At 38.6% G+C, this 21,144-nt stretch overlaps 1 protein-coding gene across 1 annotated transcript; it reads left to right on the top strand.

The window, feature by feature from the left end:
- The first annotated feature begins 9,242 nt into the window (after positions 1–9,242).
- On the top strand, positions 9,243–12,757 carry LOC135937493 (activating signal cointegrator 1 complex subunit 2 homolog). Its single transcript, XM_065480645.1, has 3 exons — positions 9,243–9,425; positions 10,735–11,031; positions 11,828–12,757. Exons 1-3 carry the CDS (start codon positions 9,243–9,245, stop codon positions 12,755–12,757), a joined length of 1,410 nt encoding a protein of 469 aa, XP_065336717.1.
- The last annotated feature ends 8,387 nt before the right edge of the window (positions 12,758–21,144 follow it).

Raw genomic sequence — 21,144 nt, forward strand, 5'->3', positions numbered from 1 at the left:
TTCCCCCCTAATTCACTTCTTTTACCTGAAAACATCATTGCTCCTATTCTTAAAATAAATTTATATTATGATCATTTGAAAGGAAAAACACAGATCTATTACAAAAATCTTCATGAACCTTACTTTTCGCGTCTATTTTATAGCATAAAACGCAACTTATAGCGGGTTCACCAATTTTGCAATGTGCAAAATCGATCGAACCACTGTTTGTTGCATATAAAACCATCGGGAAAATCCACCAGTTTTAGGTTGTTCTGCATTTTTTCCGAAAAACCCCGAAAAGGCCACATTACGCGCCGGAAGTCAGAAATTTCGGAAAATTACGATGACCACAAAGTATTAAAATTTTCGGTCTTTTGCTTAAAACAGTGGCCTTTTTACTGCTTTTCTAAAAATCCCTTTTTTTAGTTTTATAGCATCATGATAATTTTATTTTAATAAAAATGCATGAATGTGTTTCGGAAAAAACGCGCAAAATTGCAGAAAAACTGCATAAATACAGTATTTTTTTGCAATGCAGTGTTTATTTCCCGAAAAAATGCGGGATTTTGGGATCTCTGTAGTTACAGCGTGTTACAATTGAGTTTTGAGTTGCGACTTTTGAGTTATGCAGCCTTAAAAGCACATGAGCCGGCTGCAAGCCAGCTGCCAGCCGCCAGCCACGCCGACGGAATTTGCATTTGTGCACCCGAATCTTAGGTTGCGGTGGTCCTATTTACAAAAAATAAGTTCCGTTTGACTCGTCTTTGAGTGAACTAAGTAACTGAATTGGTTTAAAGAAGACAATTACTCGTCAACGTCGTGCTAAGGTGTTGAAACGGACGAAAAATGCTAAATTTCACGTTATTAAGGGGTTTAAAAAAGGGGTTGGGGTTGGTAGGTTCCATACCCCTTTAGTGCACTTGGGGACGTCGAGACGAGTCTAACGATATTGGGTTTTTTAAAATCTGATGATTAGAAGTCGAGATTTAGTTGATCATCGTTTTTTACCAACCTCGAAAAACAAGGGTTTTCGAAGTTTTCATTTTTTATTAAAAAATGAGGCAAAACGCCACTCCAAATTTTAACATTCCAAACATAATTTTTTGTGTTCTACATAATGGCTATGAAAAAAATAAAAAAAAATCAATATATTCACTTTCAAATTTGAGATTAAAATAAAAAAATCAATTTTTATGGCTTTGACCTTTGACATACAACTTTGAGGTCAACATAAAAGTTGTTAGGCTTGTTGATACGAGTTAAACGGTTTTTGAATTTTTGTTCTAGGACCATCCTGGGCAAAGTTGCGAAGTACTCAAAATTCCCAGATTTTGACCTTTGAACGCCCGCAAAACCCGTGAAAATTGGAAAGTCGGAGTTTTCTCTACTGTTTTTTCGGTCAATTAGGGCAAAGTGTACGCAAAAAAACTTTCATTACAATCCATCGACCCCTGGACAACAATTTGTTGAGTTATGCCCGCAGCGTTGCCATTTTCTCTCAAGGTTGCGTTGCCGTGATCCTCCCCCTGCTGTAGCGACGAGAGCAGAGCAATGGGCGCCGTGCAGGTTGCATGATTATACTCGTGCGTGGCGATCCCTACCCTAAGTTCTAGTCATCCCCTCTTGAATTTATACAATCGAATGTTTAACAAAAAGAAAAATCCAGAAGGTGCATTAGAAAATCAGGAGGAATTGCCTGTTTTATTTTTTTTTGAGCAGCGACCTTGTAAAATTGTCATTCTTTGTATGTCAGCCCAGTAAATATAATATATTATTGTCTCCTGCCAGTGCCCAGAGCGTTGTTTGTAAGGGGAGCAGGTATAAAGGAAGCCCCAGCGAGCCGAGGGTCAGATAATAACAAAAGCTTCTGCTCTTATTCTTTTCCAGTTCAAAAAAGTTTTCTTAGTGAAGCGGATTGTGCGCGCATGCGCAACCTAAAAATGCACCCCTCGCCACCCTGACCGTTGTGCAATCGCACGCTTACTGAGCGAGTCGTTGATCAATCCACGCAAGGAGCTGCTCACACGAACATGGAGGACTCATTTTCAGTATAATAATGGAGACGCTCGGTTGAGAATGGTGAATAATTAGCCAACCTAGGAAAAGTCCGAATCGTAAGTTTGAAGATTTTATTTCGATTTCCGATTTCCCATACTTAGGGGTCTGAGCGAGCAGCGCTAGTAGCCAACCGGGTTCTGTAGAAGTTCCACCATTGCTAAAATGCCGCTGTGGAGGTTTCCAAATATACTAAACATTTTGTTGAAAGGTTTATTCAACACGGTTATTTAAGGTTTAGGGCATGTAGAAGTTTAAGTGAGCTAGAAACTGTAATATCTAGGTAAAGGCTTAATTTGAGAATCAAAAATAGACCATCAATCAGGGTTCGCCAATTTTGCAATGCGCAAAAATGCACCACTGGTTTTTTGCGCAAAAAACCGGCTGGAAAAACCCACCAGTTTTGGGTTTTTCCGCATTTTTCCGAATTTATCCCAAAAATAGTCAATTTTTGGTCCAAATCAGTCCGAAATTTCACAAAATTACGTTGAGAGTTAAAATTTACTGTCTCTTGAACCAACCCGTGGCTCTAATACCGATTTTGGGGATTTTGAAAAATCCTATTTTTGGTCATCCGCATCATGAGAATTTTTTTATTTTCCATAAGAATGCATGTGTTTTGGAAAAATGCGCAAAATTGCAGAAAAACCCGCAAAAAACAGTTTTTTGCAATGCAGTTGGTTTTTCCGGGAAATGCGGGTATTTGCAAACCCTGCCATCAATAGCGTACAGTAATTTACATTGTTGGGTTGACGTCATGATGATTTCAGTAATTTAATCGTACTTAGTTTGCTAATTAATTGATTGACATGAAATAAAGCTAATAACATGAGATTAGGTTGATTACAAATAATGAAATATAGAAATTAAGTATTTTGAATGATATTTAATTAATTAAGATTGGAAATGAAAGTGCTTGAATATGTGTGTGCTATGTGTGAAGTACGCAGCGCCATCTGCCTTAAGGAGAGTAAGGTAGCACTCTCAGGTGGTTGGTGGATGGGTGCACGCCGGCTGCATAACTCCAGGCTGACTCGCTACTTGCTGGTTTGCACCTTAATTTCCAGTATTTGGCATCACGGGATGAATGTCTAGCGTTTCAAAAAGTGCTCGGTGCGGAGGCCAGTGTCCCTTCAGTGTCCCTGTGCGTCCTGGTGCGCCCATGTTATCCGTTCGCGGTGTTACTGAGACCCGGGCTTCAGCATTCGTGCTAGTGCAGTGCGCGCCCTTCCCGGTCCTCCGGTCCTCGGACAGGGATAAAAAGTGCAAAAAAGGGCCCATAGAACACATCCTAAATCGGGATTTATATGGTGTATTATCCCGTTTTTTGCCGCTTCCCCTTACGGCTAGCTCTACGGCTGCTTTTAGGATTTATACGGCAATAAACGTGATGTGCAGGTTGCATAGCTTCCTTTGATCGGTACTGCCGGTTGCATAACCCTTTTAATTTATAGCGGGTCGAATACTTTTTATTTTTTATTGCTCACTAGAAAAGGTTCTTTATCAAAATGATAACCGAGACGGATTGATTGGATTATTATTTATTTCAATTAGCGTGTACTACACTGTTCAATTTTCACGACGTGCGAATTGCTTACGCGATCGTTGAGATGCTTCAAAAATTTGTCTAGGCTGTTGCGGCTCTCTGCAATTCAGTTTTCCCTAATTAACTATTGAAGTTACAATTACTCTAGTCAGAGTGGACTCCACCCCAGTGCTGAGTCTTCAGTAGATCTCTCGACGCTGTTCTTTTCTCTTCCTCGTGGGCGACCGCGCATGTTGCCTGTACGCAGCGTCTTTTTCAGATGGAGTAGAGGCCGCTGGGCTCTGCTCCCTGGCCAGGTTCGGTGGTTTTGCGTCGCGCTGCTTTGCTTGCTCGTTGACGGTGTCAACTCGCCCTTTGCTCTGCTACTGAGAAAGCAGACACATCTCCTGCGTGCGCGGCGCACAGGCGAGCCAGCACCGTCAACGAGCAAGCAGAGCAGCACGACGCAAAACCACTGAGATGGGCACTAAACTTGCCCAGGAGCAGTGCCCAGTGGCCTCTTCTCCATCTGAAAAAGACGCTGCGTACAGGCAACATGCGGTCGCCCACGAAGAAGAGAAAAGAACAGCGTCGAGAGATCCAGCACCTTCTGAAGACTCGACGGGGCGGGGCCCACTCAGACTAGAGTAATAATTGCCACAATACTAGATTAGGGAACTATTGGTTCGCTGACTTGCTCTACAATAAACGATGGGTAGCGGTCGGTGGCCGCGCGCCGCACGTTGGGACTGATTAGGCCGAAGAAGTGTAACGACACTGGTGCTCTATGAATATTTTGGCATTAATAACAAGATTAAAAATCAAAGCAATTTTTTATTTACCTTTGATTTTTGGTTGTTCTTATATTTCCTCTCTTTTGAAGCGAGTTTCCTTTTCATATTGATGGTTATTATGCGTTGATGTTGTCAGTTTTGCAATTAAATCAGCTGCAGCCCATCATGAACGCTGAAAAATATCAATTGCATTTTAATATTAAACATATAGATAGCTATTTATTTATTTATGATAGCTTTATGTTTAAGAAACTATTAAATATTTGCATAAAAAATTATATTTTGGAATAAATTATAAAAATTATATATATCAGATAATTGCAAGATTTGATTCTGGCTTAAATAATATAAAAAGTTGAGTTCCACACTTGTTGCCGGCCAAAATTCTGTACCACTGCCAGGCTGAAAGGCGGCCTTATTGGTTCAGCATAAGCCACTGCCTTTTATTTTAGTGGTTAAAATTGCACAGATGAATTAAAATTTGTAAAATAAAAAATTTTATAGCTAAAATTCTATTTGAGCTGATTGAAAATAGTAAATAGATGCTAGGCTGGCAGTATGAAGTAATCACGCACAAGAAGCCCGGAATTCTATCATTAATGTGGTTGTAAATAATTTTATATCAATTGTTACATAGCGTATGGCGTATGTACGTGCATCTCCATGCAACATAATTAATTAATTTATAGTTACACTGTTCAATCGGATGGCAAATGCGTGCAAATATTGACATATTATGGAGATAAACGTCCTAAAAATAAGGAATAAATAAATAAATATTACCTACATTTTTTACCTTAAAATTGGAGCAATCATCAGCATGTTGCTTATAGTTTCTTCGCGCTTAAGGTCACAGCTGCTCCAAAACTCTGAAATTAAAAAGTTCTATTAGAAATTAATTTCCAAAAGAAAAATTTAAATATTTTCTGCTTACAAGAGAGGTTAACGGAATATAATTAACAAGTTATCGTCAAACGATATTTTGTATAATTTTAGTAAAAAAATTGAATGTACTTTTATTTTTTGCGAAATATTTTTCAAGGGAAAAATCTCACCTACGTGTAGTTTTTGAGTCGTTTGGGCAGGTTTTTAAAATAAGGTGGCATGTTTTCTCAGGGCTGTAATCATTTACGTCAATGAGTAGCAACCTGTAAGTAAGAAAAGATTAAATATTTTGGACATAATTATTATCAAAAAAATTTTATAAATTAATCAGAAAATAATTTATTAGTTATTTTATGAAAATAATGTTCAAACGGTCTAGTGCATTCATATAATATCCATATTTTATAAACTAGAGACCCTATTTACTTATGAATTTTCCAGTAAATTGGCATCAAATGATCAAATGCTTGGTTGATTTTTCACTTCGGCCAGACTAATGGTTTATGGGGCAACCTTGCTGACCGCTGGTGAGCAACCCCTTTTTATCAAACATTGGTTTTGTGCGCATATCATTATCCAGCAGCCTTCCAACTGAGAGATTTTAGCACCGGTTAAATATTTTAGCAAAATTGCGCGCCACGCGTGCAGGCGGGAAGAGCATTGGCGGCGGGTGGCGGAAAATAATCAGATCCCGTTTTGCCCGCACTATTGTTGGTGCAGGATGTGCGATTCTGATAGTGCCATTAAAAACACGGGCATTTTTTTACCTTCTCGTCAGGGTAGGGTCCCAGGGTCGGCCGGTCAGGGTTCAGATAGGAGCGTAGCTGCCGGGCCGCGGTGGCTCCGATGTGCAACCCGGCGCGGGTGCGATGAGCGGCAAAACGAAACCTTCTTTCTTCTCCTTTCTGTTCAGGGCAAAGCTCAAAATAATTTTTAAGTGCGATTGGAGAAAAGTTCTGAAGAGAAGCCTGGCGTTGTATGCTCTTCCGCGGAACCATTTTTGCGCGCTAAAACTGACCCGCCAAAACGCGGGAGGCCGGCTTTGAGATACACACATCTTGCTTCGTGCAACTCAATGAAAGAAACTGCATCCCGCTGGCCGGTACATCCCTGACAAAATTTTCATTCCTTCAAACACCCCTCAATAAGGCGGGTGCCCGCTTTTAGGCCGATTTGCCAGCAATCACAATGCGCCAGATGCGTGGCAAAACAGAGCCTTTTGTTCCGCTCTGGCTTTCACCCGCTTCGATGCAGGCGAGCGGGCCAAGAGCCACGAAGTGACAAGTGCATCTCCCTTCTCGAGTCAGCACTGCTTGCTATTCGAGTTATATTTTATCTCAAAATCAACTATTTCCAGAGTGGTTAATTAAAATTAAATTTAAATATGACTAGTAGAACTGTTTCGATAAAATGCCCAAATATTATTGAGTGACCAAATATTAAAAAAATAAGGGCGTAGAATTTGTCAAGAGGGCAGCGGCTGACCTTGACCTCGGAGGTGGATAAAATTATTAGTCATTTCCAAATTCAAATTGAAACTCAAATTGACTAAAATGGTGTTAATCCAATAGCTTATTGCAAAGATATTAAGCCCGACAGCTTTTCATGTTCGTCCCGATTTTTTAGTATTTATTTTAATTAATTTTTAGTTGAGTAGCATAAGGATTGGGAAAACAACCCTTGAATTTTGTTCCCACATATTCGTGCTGTTCGCAAAATTTTTTATGCTTTATTGAATCTACTAAAACAGCCAATAACTTCACTTAAAAAATTGTAATTCAAAATAATTAAAAAGTTTGAATTTTTCGATAAAATTGATAGGAACTTTTAGATAGAGAATTTTGATATAAATCTTGTGTGAAAATATCACCTAAATCAATGTGATAGAGAACGAGGAAATTGGGCAAAATTGATATTTTGAATAAAATCAACGCTCTCGTGCAAGTCGCTTTGCTCTCACTCAAGAGCAGACACAGATTTTTTCTTCAAAATCTAAAAATTCGTAACTCCGGTGTCAATCAACGTAGACACTTCGAATTTGAAACATTTTATTTCATTTTATATTTTTAACGTTTTAAGTTATTTTCAACATTTAGCTAAATCCAACAGGAGCGAAGATAATAATAAAAAACGTCATTTTTACAATTATATATTTTAAGAAAAAGTCTATCCAAACGGAGCAAGAGTGGTTTGACAACATTACATGTTAACTTAAATTGTTACAATTTTCGTATGAATGAAGCAATATTTTTCTTCAAATATTTCAAATTTTAATGAATTTTTCAAACTTTAAATCCAATTTTGACAAGTACCAAGAGCAATAAATAATATTTAAAATTCGCCTTTAATTTCGATAAATGATACACTTATTTTTAAGCTATAGTGTAGGGTTCAAACCTTAATTGCGAGCTTCTTTTTCTAAATAATAAGTAAATTTTTAGTGCGCGGCGTGTCTATTTGCCGCGCCTGGCAGTACGTTTCACGAGAATAAGAGGCTGCCGCGCGCGCGCGTGCAGCCATTGCATTGGTCTTCACGATGGAAATTCTTTAAATTAAATAATCAAACCGATTAAATTGCTTTCGGTAAATCTGGCATTTCAAATAACAATCAAGATTGTATTATTGAAGGGATTGCCTGCTGCTATTTATTTCCATGCAGATTGCCAGCAAATTGAACGCTAGAAATCCCGTTCGTAAAATTAATTCAGACATGCTGGAAAGGTGCACTGCACAGTGCACAGCAACAAAATATCAAGTCGTAAATTTTGAAAATTTCACTCTAACGAAAGCATTACTGCGGTAATGAAGCTAATTCAGAATTTTCCTTTAGAAAATAAACTTTTTTCTTATTTAACTCGGCTATCCTACTAAATTCTCATAATTAGGGCGCTGGACAGAACCATAATATGTTGAGTAAAACGAAACACTAAAATTTAATCAACAAAGAAAATCATCTTACTTCTTCATCAACAGATTTAATTTATTCGTAATTGCTCAAATATCTTAAACTATAAATAGAAATAATATTCAAAATTAGATTACGAGTATTAGAATTAATCATATATGACATAATATTTTTTAATCAATCGTAAAATCCCTCATTTTGCCAGAGTTTGTAAAATCCTTAACTTTGGAGTTTTGGTCGGTCGACTTGATTTTTTTCTTTTAGTCTCTTTTGTTGCGAAGAGGCTATTTATTGACCCTCTTCCCTCGCCTGGCATCCCACTGTTACCACGCTTTGTTCATGTAGCGCGAACACATGTGCCGGCTTGAGAAACCAACCTCGCTGCCTCGTAATATTAAAAAGAGAGATCGAAGCGATGGTCGGCAACACTAACGCATCCTACAAGCCATAATTTCGAACCATCTTAAAATTTAACACTCCTTGACACCCTGCTCTTACTGACTGGCAATATAGGCATATTTGTGGTGCAACACTGCAACGCAGGTTGCATAGTTCCGGGTTTGTTTCTGTCTTTAAGATTTAAATCTTTTTAATCTATTTCTTGACCACTCGATTCTATACGAATTCAGGCAGAGAAGCTACATTTTTTATGTATTCATGAAAAATATCCAAGAGGCATATTTTACGATATTTTTTAAAAACATTTTGTATGCGAATTGATGACCTTTGACACACAAATTTTTGACCAAACGCAAACTTGTTTCACTCCAAACGTTACGCCTGGAGGTGTAAAGACCACATCAAAATTCCAATCTGAACTGAAAATATTTGGGTCGAAAATTTTCAAAAATTGCGATTTCCCAAAAAAGCCCCAGAATTGCCCCAAAATTGCAGGTTACACCCTATGAAAGACCTCTGACGAAGAATTTAAAATACAGGATGGGGAATTAAAGTCGGAAAAATGGACTATTATTACCCTTAATACTCTCGCGAAAACAAAATAAAGTATATATATACTTTTACGTCTAATTCACAATTATAAAATTTAATTTGTATTCAATATCAAGTCCGTTTCTACTCCAGCAGAGCAACAAACATGCATCGTGGAGGCTACCACCAAGCAGCGCAGTCTGCCGCCCCGGACGACCAGACTGAGGCCAACTCGGCCACCAGACCCAGCTCCAACTCGACTGTCAAGAACTCTGGGAACGTGGATACAAATGATTCCGCGTTTATTGATGTATTGTTAGACATGTATTTGGAATACATCGATAACAAGGTTAGTAATCCCTATGCACGCTTCTATTTTTTTTAAGACCAATCGATAGGAACGGCTTTTGAAATTGTAACGCACTGCCCGGTCTAGGGTTCGGGACTTGTGTTAGGTGCGCTACGCCGGTTAGCACTCTTGGTGCTTACCGTGTTTGGCCTTTCTGGACCGCTGGCCGCACTCCCGTGGGGCGGCAGCGTGTTCACTAACTTAAGCTTGAGTTCGTCGGGACGCGACGACGCAAGCCGGACACTAACCAAGTCCTTCGCACTTGGGAGGATATAGTTGTGTCCTCGGCCCTCCAACACTGCCTGAAGGGCAGTGCCAAAAGAGGAGCTTTACGCAAATTGCAAATCCTAAGTCTAACTTGCAAATTAACTACAAATGAGAGATCTTGCACGAGTGTGAGTCAAGCCTGCTGTATTAGTGTTCCCCTAAATAAACGGAGAGCTTTCCTGCTCACAAATGAATAAAGGTTAAAAAATATATATTTTCTATTTCTACTGAGGAAGTTCTCAGCAGTTGTCAGAATGAATATTTATAGAAATTAGTTAATATAATATGGTGAAATTCCAAGTTTGAGGCTCGGCAATGGGAACGTTCCCTATTTTTTCGATATCTAAAAAACCCTCGAAAATCGAATTGTGTGAATGAACGGTGGACGTAATTATTGACTGCGTTGAGATATATCACCTTGAAATTTTCTCTGCCAAACCTAGTTTTTGATCCTGAACAACTTTTCCGTTTACAAACATTTCTCAGGTCGAAGGTCACCTTTTGAGACCTTTCTTTGAAAATTCAAAATTAAGGTATGAAAGCCCCTTCCATTTTTCGAGGTTCATAGCTGAAATATTGCCCGTGTGACTGTTCACAAGCACACCAAGTTTCATAGGTGCAATATCGCGATGGTTTTGCTGCAAATCGAATTTGAAAATTAAAAACCAGTTCGAGGCCACTCGTCCGTCTCCGTGCACGGCCTACTTGGGCAATGGGCATCTCGTTCTTATAACATATTTTTTCGCATTTCATTTGTTTAGAAACACCAAGAGAGGGCCTAGGGTCAACCAATGAAGGTCGAAATCGACCTTCAGGGTATGTGACCCTGAAAAAAAATTTCGAAAATATTTTATTTCACTGAAAAGACCTGAAATATAGAAATACCGGACTTTAAACAGAAAGAGGAACATTTACATATGACAGGATAAAAAATTTAAAATGTCAAAAAATATCTCGATAGTTGGATTTAATTAAATATAATACATTAGCTTCCAAAATGTGTAAATAATGAAATTTAATTTAATTTAACGTTGAACGCCAGACACCGCCCAAGGGCCCACCTAGCTCGGAGCTGCCGGATAAGCAGTCCTTCGGGACAACCAACACACTGGTGCAGCTCGGCCACCGCTCGTCCACCGCTGTCTCATGCCAAGTGCCGTGTTCGACCATTCACCAGCGAACGTCTCACTCGGCCGATCTCACATCAATGCCGGGAACGCACACGCAAATGAGGACATACAGTGCGCCTGACACTTATGGACGTCCTCATAACAATGATTCGGAGTCGGAGGAGAGCTCACTCTTCCATTTGAAAAAAATAGTGGAAAGCATAAAGGTGGTACTTTTTTTAATTTTTATTACTAAACAAATACTTTCAAGTAATGTTTTGCAGAAAATTTGTGAAAAGTCTTTTTGCTTCTCTGTTTGAAAACTATCTAAAAACTGAAAAATAACTATAATTTTATAAGGTTGCGAGAAAATCAGCTGAAGTGAAAATCAAGCGGCAAGCACTGTCTCCCTATACATTATCAATCAGGATTTATTACCTAACAAGGGGAATTTAGTTCATATTTTGCACACTCTTGGTTAGATCGCGCCAAGGGGAATCGAAATCAAGTGAAAAATTATTGCAAAATTGATTTAATTTTCAAGAAATTTGGTTAAATCTGAAATACATGAATATAATAACTGTTACTTGGTCCTAATATGATTATTGCACATTTTGTTGAAATAATTGTTAATTTAACACTATTTATGCGGTCCTTTGCTTGTTGTCAAAAATCAAAAGCATTTTGATGTGGTTCAGTATGTATCAATCCAATTTTGGGGTTAAAACTTTTACCAAAAAATTGAATTTAAAATCAAATTTTTAATTCAATATCTATTTTCTGTGTCCACTTAAATGACTTATTAGATATGATATATTGGTGCAATATATGATTTGATTTTACTATTTGAGTACGCGTTTTGCTTAACCTCTGCAGATGCGGAAATCCAAATTTTAATTTATTTTTGCCAGTTGGCGTGCACAAATGACACTAGGAGCATTATTTTTCCCGTTTATTAATATATGTAGTTGATTCTGTCCAGTTTCGCGTCAGTCGTAATATATAAATCTCTTAATTATGTTTCAGCCAAATAGCATGACTGGCAAATCTAGCATTGCCAACCAGCAGTTGCAGGCAAAGCAGCTGCAGCTGCAGTGGGCACAGAAGCCAAAGCCGCAGTGGGCACAGCAGCTACAGCAGCTACAGCAGCATTGGGCACGGCAGCCACAGACGCTGCAGCCACAGACGCTGCAGCCACAGCAGCAGTGGGCACAGCAGCCACAGACGCTGCAGCCACAGACGCTGCATCCACAGACGCTGCAGCCACAGACGCTGCAGCCACAGACGCTGCAGCCACAGACGCTGCAGCCACAGACGCTGCAGCCACAGCAGCAGTGGGCACAGCAGCCACAGCATCCACAGCTGCAGCATCGAATGCTGCTTTCCTCTAGTTACCAGCAGCAGCAGCAGCAGCAACAGCTGCTACATCAAGAGCCGCCACCCCCTAGGCACCAGGACCGGCAATACGCTCAGCCACAGCCGACGCCGAACTACTGCTACACCCCCTTGCAGAAGCCAAAGCCTGCTCCTGGTCATAGGCTGCGAACGGGTCTTTTTCTGCCGGCCGGCAACCCGCCATCGTACCCTGGCGAGGCTCAACAGTGCAATTACCCTCAAGACCATGGCCCGCAGCAGCAGTCACGAAAACGGAAGCTGCAAACTCAACCAAATGAGCAGCTTAAAAACCAGAAGCTTTCAAAAGAGCAGGACCAACCGCAACAATTGCAGCTGCAGCAGCATAAAAAACCACCTCCCCCTAGTTACCAGCAGCACCAGCAGTTGTACCATGTCCAGCCGACGATGGACCACCCCATCCGACACCATGAAGCCCTCCCCCAGCAACAGCGCCATTTTCCCCGGACTGTTCAGCAGGAGATCTGGCCCCAGGGTTGGTTCTCCATTAAGAAGGACCAGTTCAACGCAAATCAGCAGCAGCCGACGCCACCGAGCAGCTAGAGCTCATGTAAATATAATATAACCTTCGCCACCATGGTCCTGGCGCAGGAAGCCAAAGCCGTCGTGCCGCCCCATTCTAACATGCTTAACAAATTTAAACACTCGTCCGCCTTACTATGATATATTGATAGCCTTTTGCTCTTTTCCATTCATGAGCTAAGTTCAGGGAATGAAACTGTATCTCAGTTAGAATTTCCCTGCAAATGTATGTTACATTTAATCAATGATTCCAACTCTGGACTACTTTTGTAATGCAGGCCTGCAGGCAGGTGCAAATATGCTGCTCCTTAAAATCGCAACTAACCGAATTTGGTGGCTGTGCGAGCAGTAATTTTATTTTATTTTATACGAAATAAAATGCAGCAGCCATTTATTATTATTAGACAGCAGTCATTATTTTCTACGAAATAAAATGTGTATTATTATGATGAACAAACGCAAATGTACTGTACAAAGAAGGGAGTCAAAATGGATTGTCGAAGTTATTAATATGTATAAACTCAGGATCTCATCTCTGTGATGTTCGTTCCATCTTATACACTTTTATCTATCTGTAGTGGTTGCGGAGCCGAGCTCCCACTCATTTTTCATTTTCGTTCTAGGGTATTAATGATTATTAGACGATATTTTTTAGATATTCGTTAAATCAACAGAGAGAGATTTTGAATTTAAATTAGTTTTCGCCGGAAACACGAGCAAACAAGTCGCATATGAAAGAGTTCCAAGCGTTTAATTGAGAAGGATCCGGCTCAGTCTGGTAAATTTTTTCCTAATTTTAAATTGTTCTTCAAGTCAATTCTCTTAAATTGTTAATTCTTAAGTTGATTATGAATTCTGTTTTGAAGGTCCTTGTATTCTGTTAGTCATAATCGACAAGAGACTTTCTGGTTAAAAAGAAGAATTATATTGTTCAAGATCTCGCAAGATTTATTGTTCTCCTCTTTTAACCCCCACATATCCAAGTGAGATATACCTTCTTTTGCGGCAGTTACACTGCAAGTCAGGGGTGAGAAAATGACACTGCGCTGCAGTGAGAAAATATCACCCCGCCGGATGTCACTGCTGCGCGGTGTGAAAAACTCACCTTTGACACCCCAGGTATAGTGACATACGGTGGGGTGAGATTTTCTCACTGCAGCGCAGTGAAATTTTCTCACCCCTGATTTGCAGTGTAGAAACAAATTTAACTAAATGTGAGATGTATATATAAAAATGTGAAATGCAATATGTAAAAAATTAAAAGCACAAAATGTTGAAAATCATTTGTTTTTATTTTCACCACTCAACGCTGTATAAATTTTATATTATTAGATAAATTTTATTTGGAATGATAAAAATGACATTTTAATACAACCTCAATTTTCTTAACTGGTTTAATTGAGCCAAAAAAAGATAAGTGCGATTGTCACTTTCTCGGAGCGTATAATTGCGAGAAGTTAGAGGTCTTATGAGCTGCTCAATTTTTATCGGCTGTTTGCTAGACCGGCTTAATAAGGCCGCCTAAATCTCGCGGCTGTAGCGACCCGCTTTATATGTAGGCGGCGGCTGGAGTCATTCACAAATCACATTAAATTGAAATTTTTCTACCCATTTTTCCCAAAAATTTATGTTTTAGGTATTTGGTTTCACGAATTATTTAATTTTATGCTCCTATCCCTGTCCGAGGAACAGGAATAAAGGCGCGCACTGTGTTAGCACGAACGCTTGAAACCCGGGTCCCAAATAACACCGCGAACGGATAACGTATATTGGGCGCACCAGGCCGCTGAAGCGGGCCACCCTTGCCTCCGCACTGCGGACCTTTTGAAACGCTAGACATTCGTCCCCTGATGCCAAATCACACATAATGCTGGAAAGGCACAAACCAGCAAGAAGCGAGTTCGCCTCTAGAGCTATATGCAGCCGGCAGAGGGAGGCTTTCGGCTTTCCAGAGGGTCACCCATACAGCTATTCCGACTGTACGCATGCTTCGGTGATCTAACTAGAACCGGTGTATGTGTTCAGCATGCAACACCCTAGGCATTTTGTACTTCCACCTATCAGTCAACCAAATATTTGTAAAGCAAGCACAATCATATTTAAATTTCGGTCTTGGGGGTTCGCTAAAATCCTAATTTTTATCAGAAAAATATTACTGCATCGCAAAAAACTGTTTTTTTGCGGAGTTTTTGCTCTCTTTTGCTTATATGTAACGCATTTTTCCGAAACATGAATATTGTATCTTGGGATAATTTTAGTTTGTGAAATGTGCAACTTTTCCGTTTAGTTTATAAAAGGGAGTTAGATAAATAAGTAATTACACATCAACAAATGGAATTCCAAAAAGTTTGAAATTAAAAGTAAAAGGAAGGTATAAACTTTTAACGATTTTTTGGGAATATTTTGAAAATTAGAGAAAGTGCGCATGTTCAAAAGTGGTCCCATGAGGAGTTTGAACTTTGCAGAAAATTTTTAAAAGACGGGTTTCTATTTTTCAACAAAGAATTAATACCTTGAGAGGAATTCCACCTCAAAACACAAAAAATAGAAAATTTCCCAAGTCACTATTTTTGCAACTCACTTTATGCTAGGATATATAGGGGATTAGAGGGACGGCCAGAGTGCCTCGACCAATCCATGGAGGATTATAACCCCTTCTCAACTCTCAACGTGGTTATTAACGTGTATTGCATAAAATAAGAAACAATTAAGGAAATAAAGGTTAATATAGTAATCCCTGTCTGCTCGCTTAATTCTTTTTCTGGTATACAAACATTATTTCACTGGGTGGTTAGAATTAAGAATTTTGTCTCTTTTCACATGTATTATATACACACTCATTTATTCATTTTAATGCTTTAAAAGGAATGATTTTGAACAAATGATATCAGTTTTTTCAATATCATTGGAAATAATATGCAAGGAGGATTCACACTTCTCGCTAGGATAGGGCATTAACATAATTTCGTCCTGGTCCCGGCAAAATTGCGTAACTTTCAACAACCAAACGCGAATTTCCTTGTTGCAAGAAAAGGTCTACAATCAATTCGACAGTTAAAATTTGGGTGTTTGTTGAACGTTGCGCAATTTCGCCGGGACGAGGACGAATTGTTCCTTTTACCATCAGAGCGAGAAGAAGTGTGACTCATATGGCAAAGGAAAAATTTGGAAGAGGATAATTATCATGCCTCAAATATGAAACATCAGGACACAATGGAAGTGTTAAATTCGAGCATATTTCGATCAGTAAACACAATTTTTAAAAAGCTAATATTTTTTTAAATTTCCTTAATTTTTCTAAGTGCCATAACTTTTTGAAAAATGCTCGGATTTTAAAAAACCAAACATTTTTGGAATCTGCACTTCATGCCGATTCCAAAAATGTGCATTTGACTATATCCGGAAAATTTCGATAATATTTTGCATATTTTGATTTTTCCACGTGGAAACTTGGAAAATCTTTGCAGCTCTCTTATTCGTAAACTATGCTAGATAGAATAATTTTAATTGGTGCTCGTTTCTTACTGCACTTAATACTAAAAATTGGTGACGAGTAAATTTCGATTCGCCGGGCGGAATAATATACCCAGGGCATTTTTAGCTCAAAATATAATGCAAGCAAAGTTAGTGTTTCATATTGGCCGAGAGGGATTATTGAAATACCGTCGTTTGCACTTCGAGCTGCTCTTCTCTCGTGCCTATAATTCCCTCAACAACCGATTGAATAGCCGCTGTCCCTTACGAAATCGAACATAAAGGAAAAAGGTCAAACAAATATACCTGGGAATAATCAGCATGCAGGTGGCTGCTCGAGAGAAGCAGGTACATACGTTCATATGCTTTATTTTTTAGGGTAAACAAGTTCATCTTCAGCCACTTACGAGCGCGTAACAAAGTTAAAAATTGTATAAATTCAGCCAAAAATTACACTAAAAATAAGAAAATCCATTTGTTGAAAATACAGTAGTAAAAAAGTTTCCCCTCTAAAAAATTTGCGCTAAAATGAAGATAATTATAGCTGTCTTAAAAATTGTTTGAGATAATTTAGATTTAATTGTATGAAAAAGGATATACAATCTAAAAATGAAATCATGTTATTTATAATTATACCTATAGATAATTCAGTTTCTCGTCAAGTATATGGAAATGCTTGTCTTCTTATGCTTCGCTTTTATGTATTCTGGATTTATTTTGTCGAAAAGTTTGGGAAAATTTTGGACCAATTCTTTCAAATCAGTTTTCGCAGTTCTCATTTTATTGTATTCATGGTCACGCTGATTATTTGTGCTTGAAATCATGTTAAATGTGTCAAAATGTCTAGAGCTAGCTTGCTTTCAGTTTCAAAATTAAGTTTATTATGGGCTGACAGCTGACAGGGCAACTCTGCCCCAAATCAGCACACATCCATAAAGTAATCAGACAATTATGTAGTTTTTATGAGTTTTTTAAGGCTGCGATTCTTGATTTCAGCAAAATTTATTGGCTTAATTTAGAAGTAAAATTTTAAAAATTATTACAAAAAGAAAAAAAATTGAATAACGACTTTATTATACATACTCTAAAATTCAATTGACACCGCGCAGTTTAAATAAAGGCTAGAGAGCGCAAAATATACTCATATTTGAGCCATAATCAGTCAAAAGCAGCAAATTTCTGTCCAGGGGTCGATGGATTTTGATGAAATTTTATTTGCGTTAATTTTGCCCTAATTGTACTACAAAACAGTTGAAAAAACTCGGCCATTCCAATTTTTGCGGGTTTTGCGGGCGTTCAAATGTCAAAATCTGGGAATTTTGAGTACTTCATAACTTTGCTCAGGGTAGTCCTAGAACAAAAATTAAAAAACCCGTAAACTCGTCTCAACAAGGCAAACAACTTTTACATTGACCTCAAAGTGGTAGGTCAAAGGTCAAGGTCATAAAAATAAATTTTTTTATTTTTAAACTCAAATTTGAAAATGAACATATTGAAATTTTTTATTTTTTTTGTAGCCATTTTGTAGAGCACAAAAAATGAAGCTAAAAACGTTAAAATTTGGAATGGCGTTTTGCCTCATTTTTTTAATAAAAAATGAAAACTTCGAAAACCCTTGTTTTTCGAGGTTGGTAAAAAACGATGATTGACCAAATCTCGACTTCTAGTCATCCGAATTTCAAAAACCGCATACCGTTAGACTCCTCTCGACGTTCCTAAGTGCATTAAAGGGGTATGAGACCCACCAACCCCCAACCCCCTTTTAACCCCCTAAATAACGTGAAATTTACAATTTTTCGTCCGTTTCAACACCTTATCATGACGTTGACGAGTAATTGTCTTCTTCAAACCAATTCATTAACTTAGTTCACTCAAAGACGAGTCAAATGGATCTTATTTTTTGTAAATAGGACCACCAAAACCTGAGATTCGGGTGCACAAAGATTTTTTCCAAATGCGATGCAATAAAATTCTGGATGATCGACCAAATCTCGACTTCTAATCATCTGATTTCGAAAAACCGCATACCGTTAGACTCGTCTTGACATCCCCAAGTGTACTAAAGGGGTATGAGACCCACTAACCCCCTACCCCCATTTAACCCCCTTAATAACGGGAAATTTAGCATTTTTTCGTCCGTTTCAACACCTTAGCACGACGTTGACGAGGAATTGTCTTCTTTAAACCAATTTAGTTAATTAGTTCACTTCTAAATACGAGTCAAACGGTACTTAATTTTTGTAAATAGGACCACCTTTTTGTGTTTAGTTCGAGATTTGGTGCTCACCGAGCATTTTAATGCATCCGCGTCTTAATAAAAAACTTTGTGCCACCCAAATATCAGGTTGTAGTGGTCCTATTTTCAAAAATTAAGTATCGTTTGAATCGTATTGAAGTGAACTAAGTAAATGAATTGGTTTGAAGAAGACAATTACTCGTCAACGTCATGATAAGGTGTTGAAACGACCGAAAAAATGCTAAATTTCACATTATTAAGGGGGCGAAATGGGGGTTGGGGGTTGGTGGATCTCATACCCCTTTAGTACACTTAGGGACGTCGAGAGGAGTCTAACGGTATGCGGTTTTTCGAAATCAGATGATTAGAAGTCGAGATTTGGTCGATCATCCAGAATTTTATTGCATCGCGTTCGGAAAAAAATCTTTGTGCACCCAAATCTCAGGTTTTGGTGGTCCCATTTAAAAAAAATAAGTTCCAATTGACTCGTCTTTGAGTGAACTAAGTTAATGAATTGGTTTGAAGAAGACAATTACTCGTCAACGTCATGATAATGTGTTGAAACGGACGAAAAATTGTAAATTTCACGTTATTTAGGGGGTTAAAAGGGGGTTGGGGGTTGGTGGGTCTCATACCCCTTTAATGCACTAAGGGACGTCGAGAGGAGTCTAACGGTATGCGGTTTTTCAAAATCTGATGACTAGAAGTCGAGATTTGGTCAATCATCGTTTTTTACCAACCTCGAAAAACAAGGGTTTTCGAAGTTTTCATTTTTTATTAAAAAAATGAGGCAAAACGCCATTCCAAATTTTAACGTTTTTAGCTTCATTTTTTGTGCTCTACAAAATGGCTACGAAAAAAATAAAAAATTTCAATACGTTCATTTTCAAATTTGAGTTTAAAATCAAAAAATTAATTTTTATGACCTTGACCTTTGACCTACCACTTTGAGATCAATGTAAAAGTTGTTTGCCTTGTTGAGACGAGTTTACGGGTTTTTTAATTTTTGTTCTAGGACTACCCTGAGCAAAGTTATGAAGTACTCAAAATTCCCAGATTTTGACATTTGAACGCCCGCAAAACCCGCACACGTGCGTGTGTATTTATCGTTAAATCTGACCCTAACCTTATTTTTTGGGCCTCTTTTGTGCATTGTACTTGACCAGGGCGATATAAAAGGAGAGAATGTTTGAAATAAACACAAATACAGCGTATTCACGCTCACTCTCTCCGCTCTCAAAGCCTGCACCGATCGCTCATCTATGAGAAAAACACGTGTAAACTTTTTTTGAATATTTTCCCAGGCTTTTTGAGGCCTCCTTAGTTAATATTGACCGGATATTTTCATTAATTTCATGGTTTTAATATTTCCGGAACGCGTAAAATCACGTGAAAAACAAGTAGTAGTGTTTCTTCTGCCGAAAAATTTCGGTCCAATCAGATAATTGGGGTGCAACAAAAATAGTCACTTTTCACTCTTTTTTTAATGTATATTTTGATGTATAATATGGTGTAAGAGGAATAAATAAAAAAATAGTAAGTAAATAGTATTGAACCTATGCAACCTGAGCTGCATTTGGGGGATTTACTGCTGCATAAGTTCCAGTCATCCCTTTTATATACTTAAGTCAAAAATTAATAGAAAAAATCCAGGGTTGCAAGTTGTTGTCGTTCAGGAGAAATCGCCTGCGTTTATTTATCTGGGAGCTGGCAGTGAAAAATTATATTCTCGATCTTTGTAAAGAGGCAGAGTAGCCAGGGTTGTATATGAGCATGGGAGAGGAAAAATTCCGGGGGAAAGCAGGAAGAGCAGAAAAAGCAGAGCGCTGCTTGCCGACCAGCCGCTTCTTGCCGACCAGGCGCTCGTCCTCGTCGGCAAGGTGTGCTCCTCGTCGACCAGACGCTGCTTGTCGACCAGGCGCTCCATGCCGACCAGGTGCTCGTCCTCGTCGGCAAGGTGCTCTTTGTCGACCACCCGCTTCTTGCCGACCAGCCGCTCCTTGCCGACCAGGTGCTCGTCCTCGTCAACAAAAGTTGCTCATCTCTACTCGTCAACTCCCCAGATGTGGTGAAGATAACAATATATATGTATTTCATATGTTCGTATATTAATCAATAAATTTACGCAAAAAAAAAATAAAAAATTATCAGAAATTTTTTTCAAAAAATTCCTAAAATTTTCAAAAAAAATCAAAAATGCTAGAAAAGTGCCCTGAGAGTACCAGGGCCATTTTTGAGAAAATTTGACGTCAAGCTTGAAACAAGCTTATATCAGCGGACATTATCAAGACTGATGTCAAGCTTGACGTCAAGTAAGAGTCAAGCTTGACGTGCTTGACGTTCAAGCTTGTATCAAGCTTCAATCAACGTTGACTGGTTACTAGGGAGACCACTCGCTCACCTATATAGTTTTCGGATACAATATCCTCTTTCGAGGTTCTGAAGAGCATTCATGTCACGCGCGTTATTATTTTGACGATTTTGGTAATTTTTGGCTGAATTTATACAATTTTTAACTTTGTTACGCGCTCGTAAGTGGCTGAAGATGAACTTTTTTACCCTAAAAAATAAAGCATATGAACGTATGTACCTGCTTCTCTCAAGCAGCCACCTGCATGCTGATTATTCCCAGGTATATTTGTTTGACCTTTTTCCTTTATATTCGATTTCGTAAGGGACAGCAGCTATTCAATCGGTT

Source organism: Cloeon dipterum, chromosome 2, assembly GCF_949628265.1.
Source record: "Cloeon dipterum chromosome 2, ieCloDipt1.1, whole genome shotgun sequence".
In the NCBI taxonomy this organism is placed as follows: Eukaryota; Metazoa; Arthropoda; class Insecta; order Ephemeroptera; family Baetidae; genus Cloeon; species Cloeon dipterum.

Excerpts from the sequence above, each read along its gene's own strand:
- LOC135937493 (XM_065480645.1), top strand. The coding sequence starts at position 9,243 with ATGCATCGTGGAGGCTACCACCAAGCAGCGCAGTCTGCCGCCCCGGAC. Across the intron at positions 9,426-10,734 it reads TGGAATACATCGATAACAAG|ACACCGCCCAAGGGCCCACC; the intron begins GTTAGTAATCCC and ends GTTGAACGCCAG. Across the intron at positions 11,032-11,827 it reads TAGTGGAAAGCATAAAGGTG|CCAAATAGCATGACTGGCAA; the intron begins GTACTTTTTTTA and ends ATTATGTTTCAG.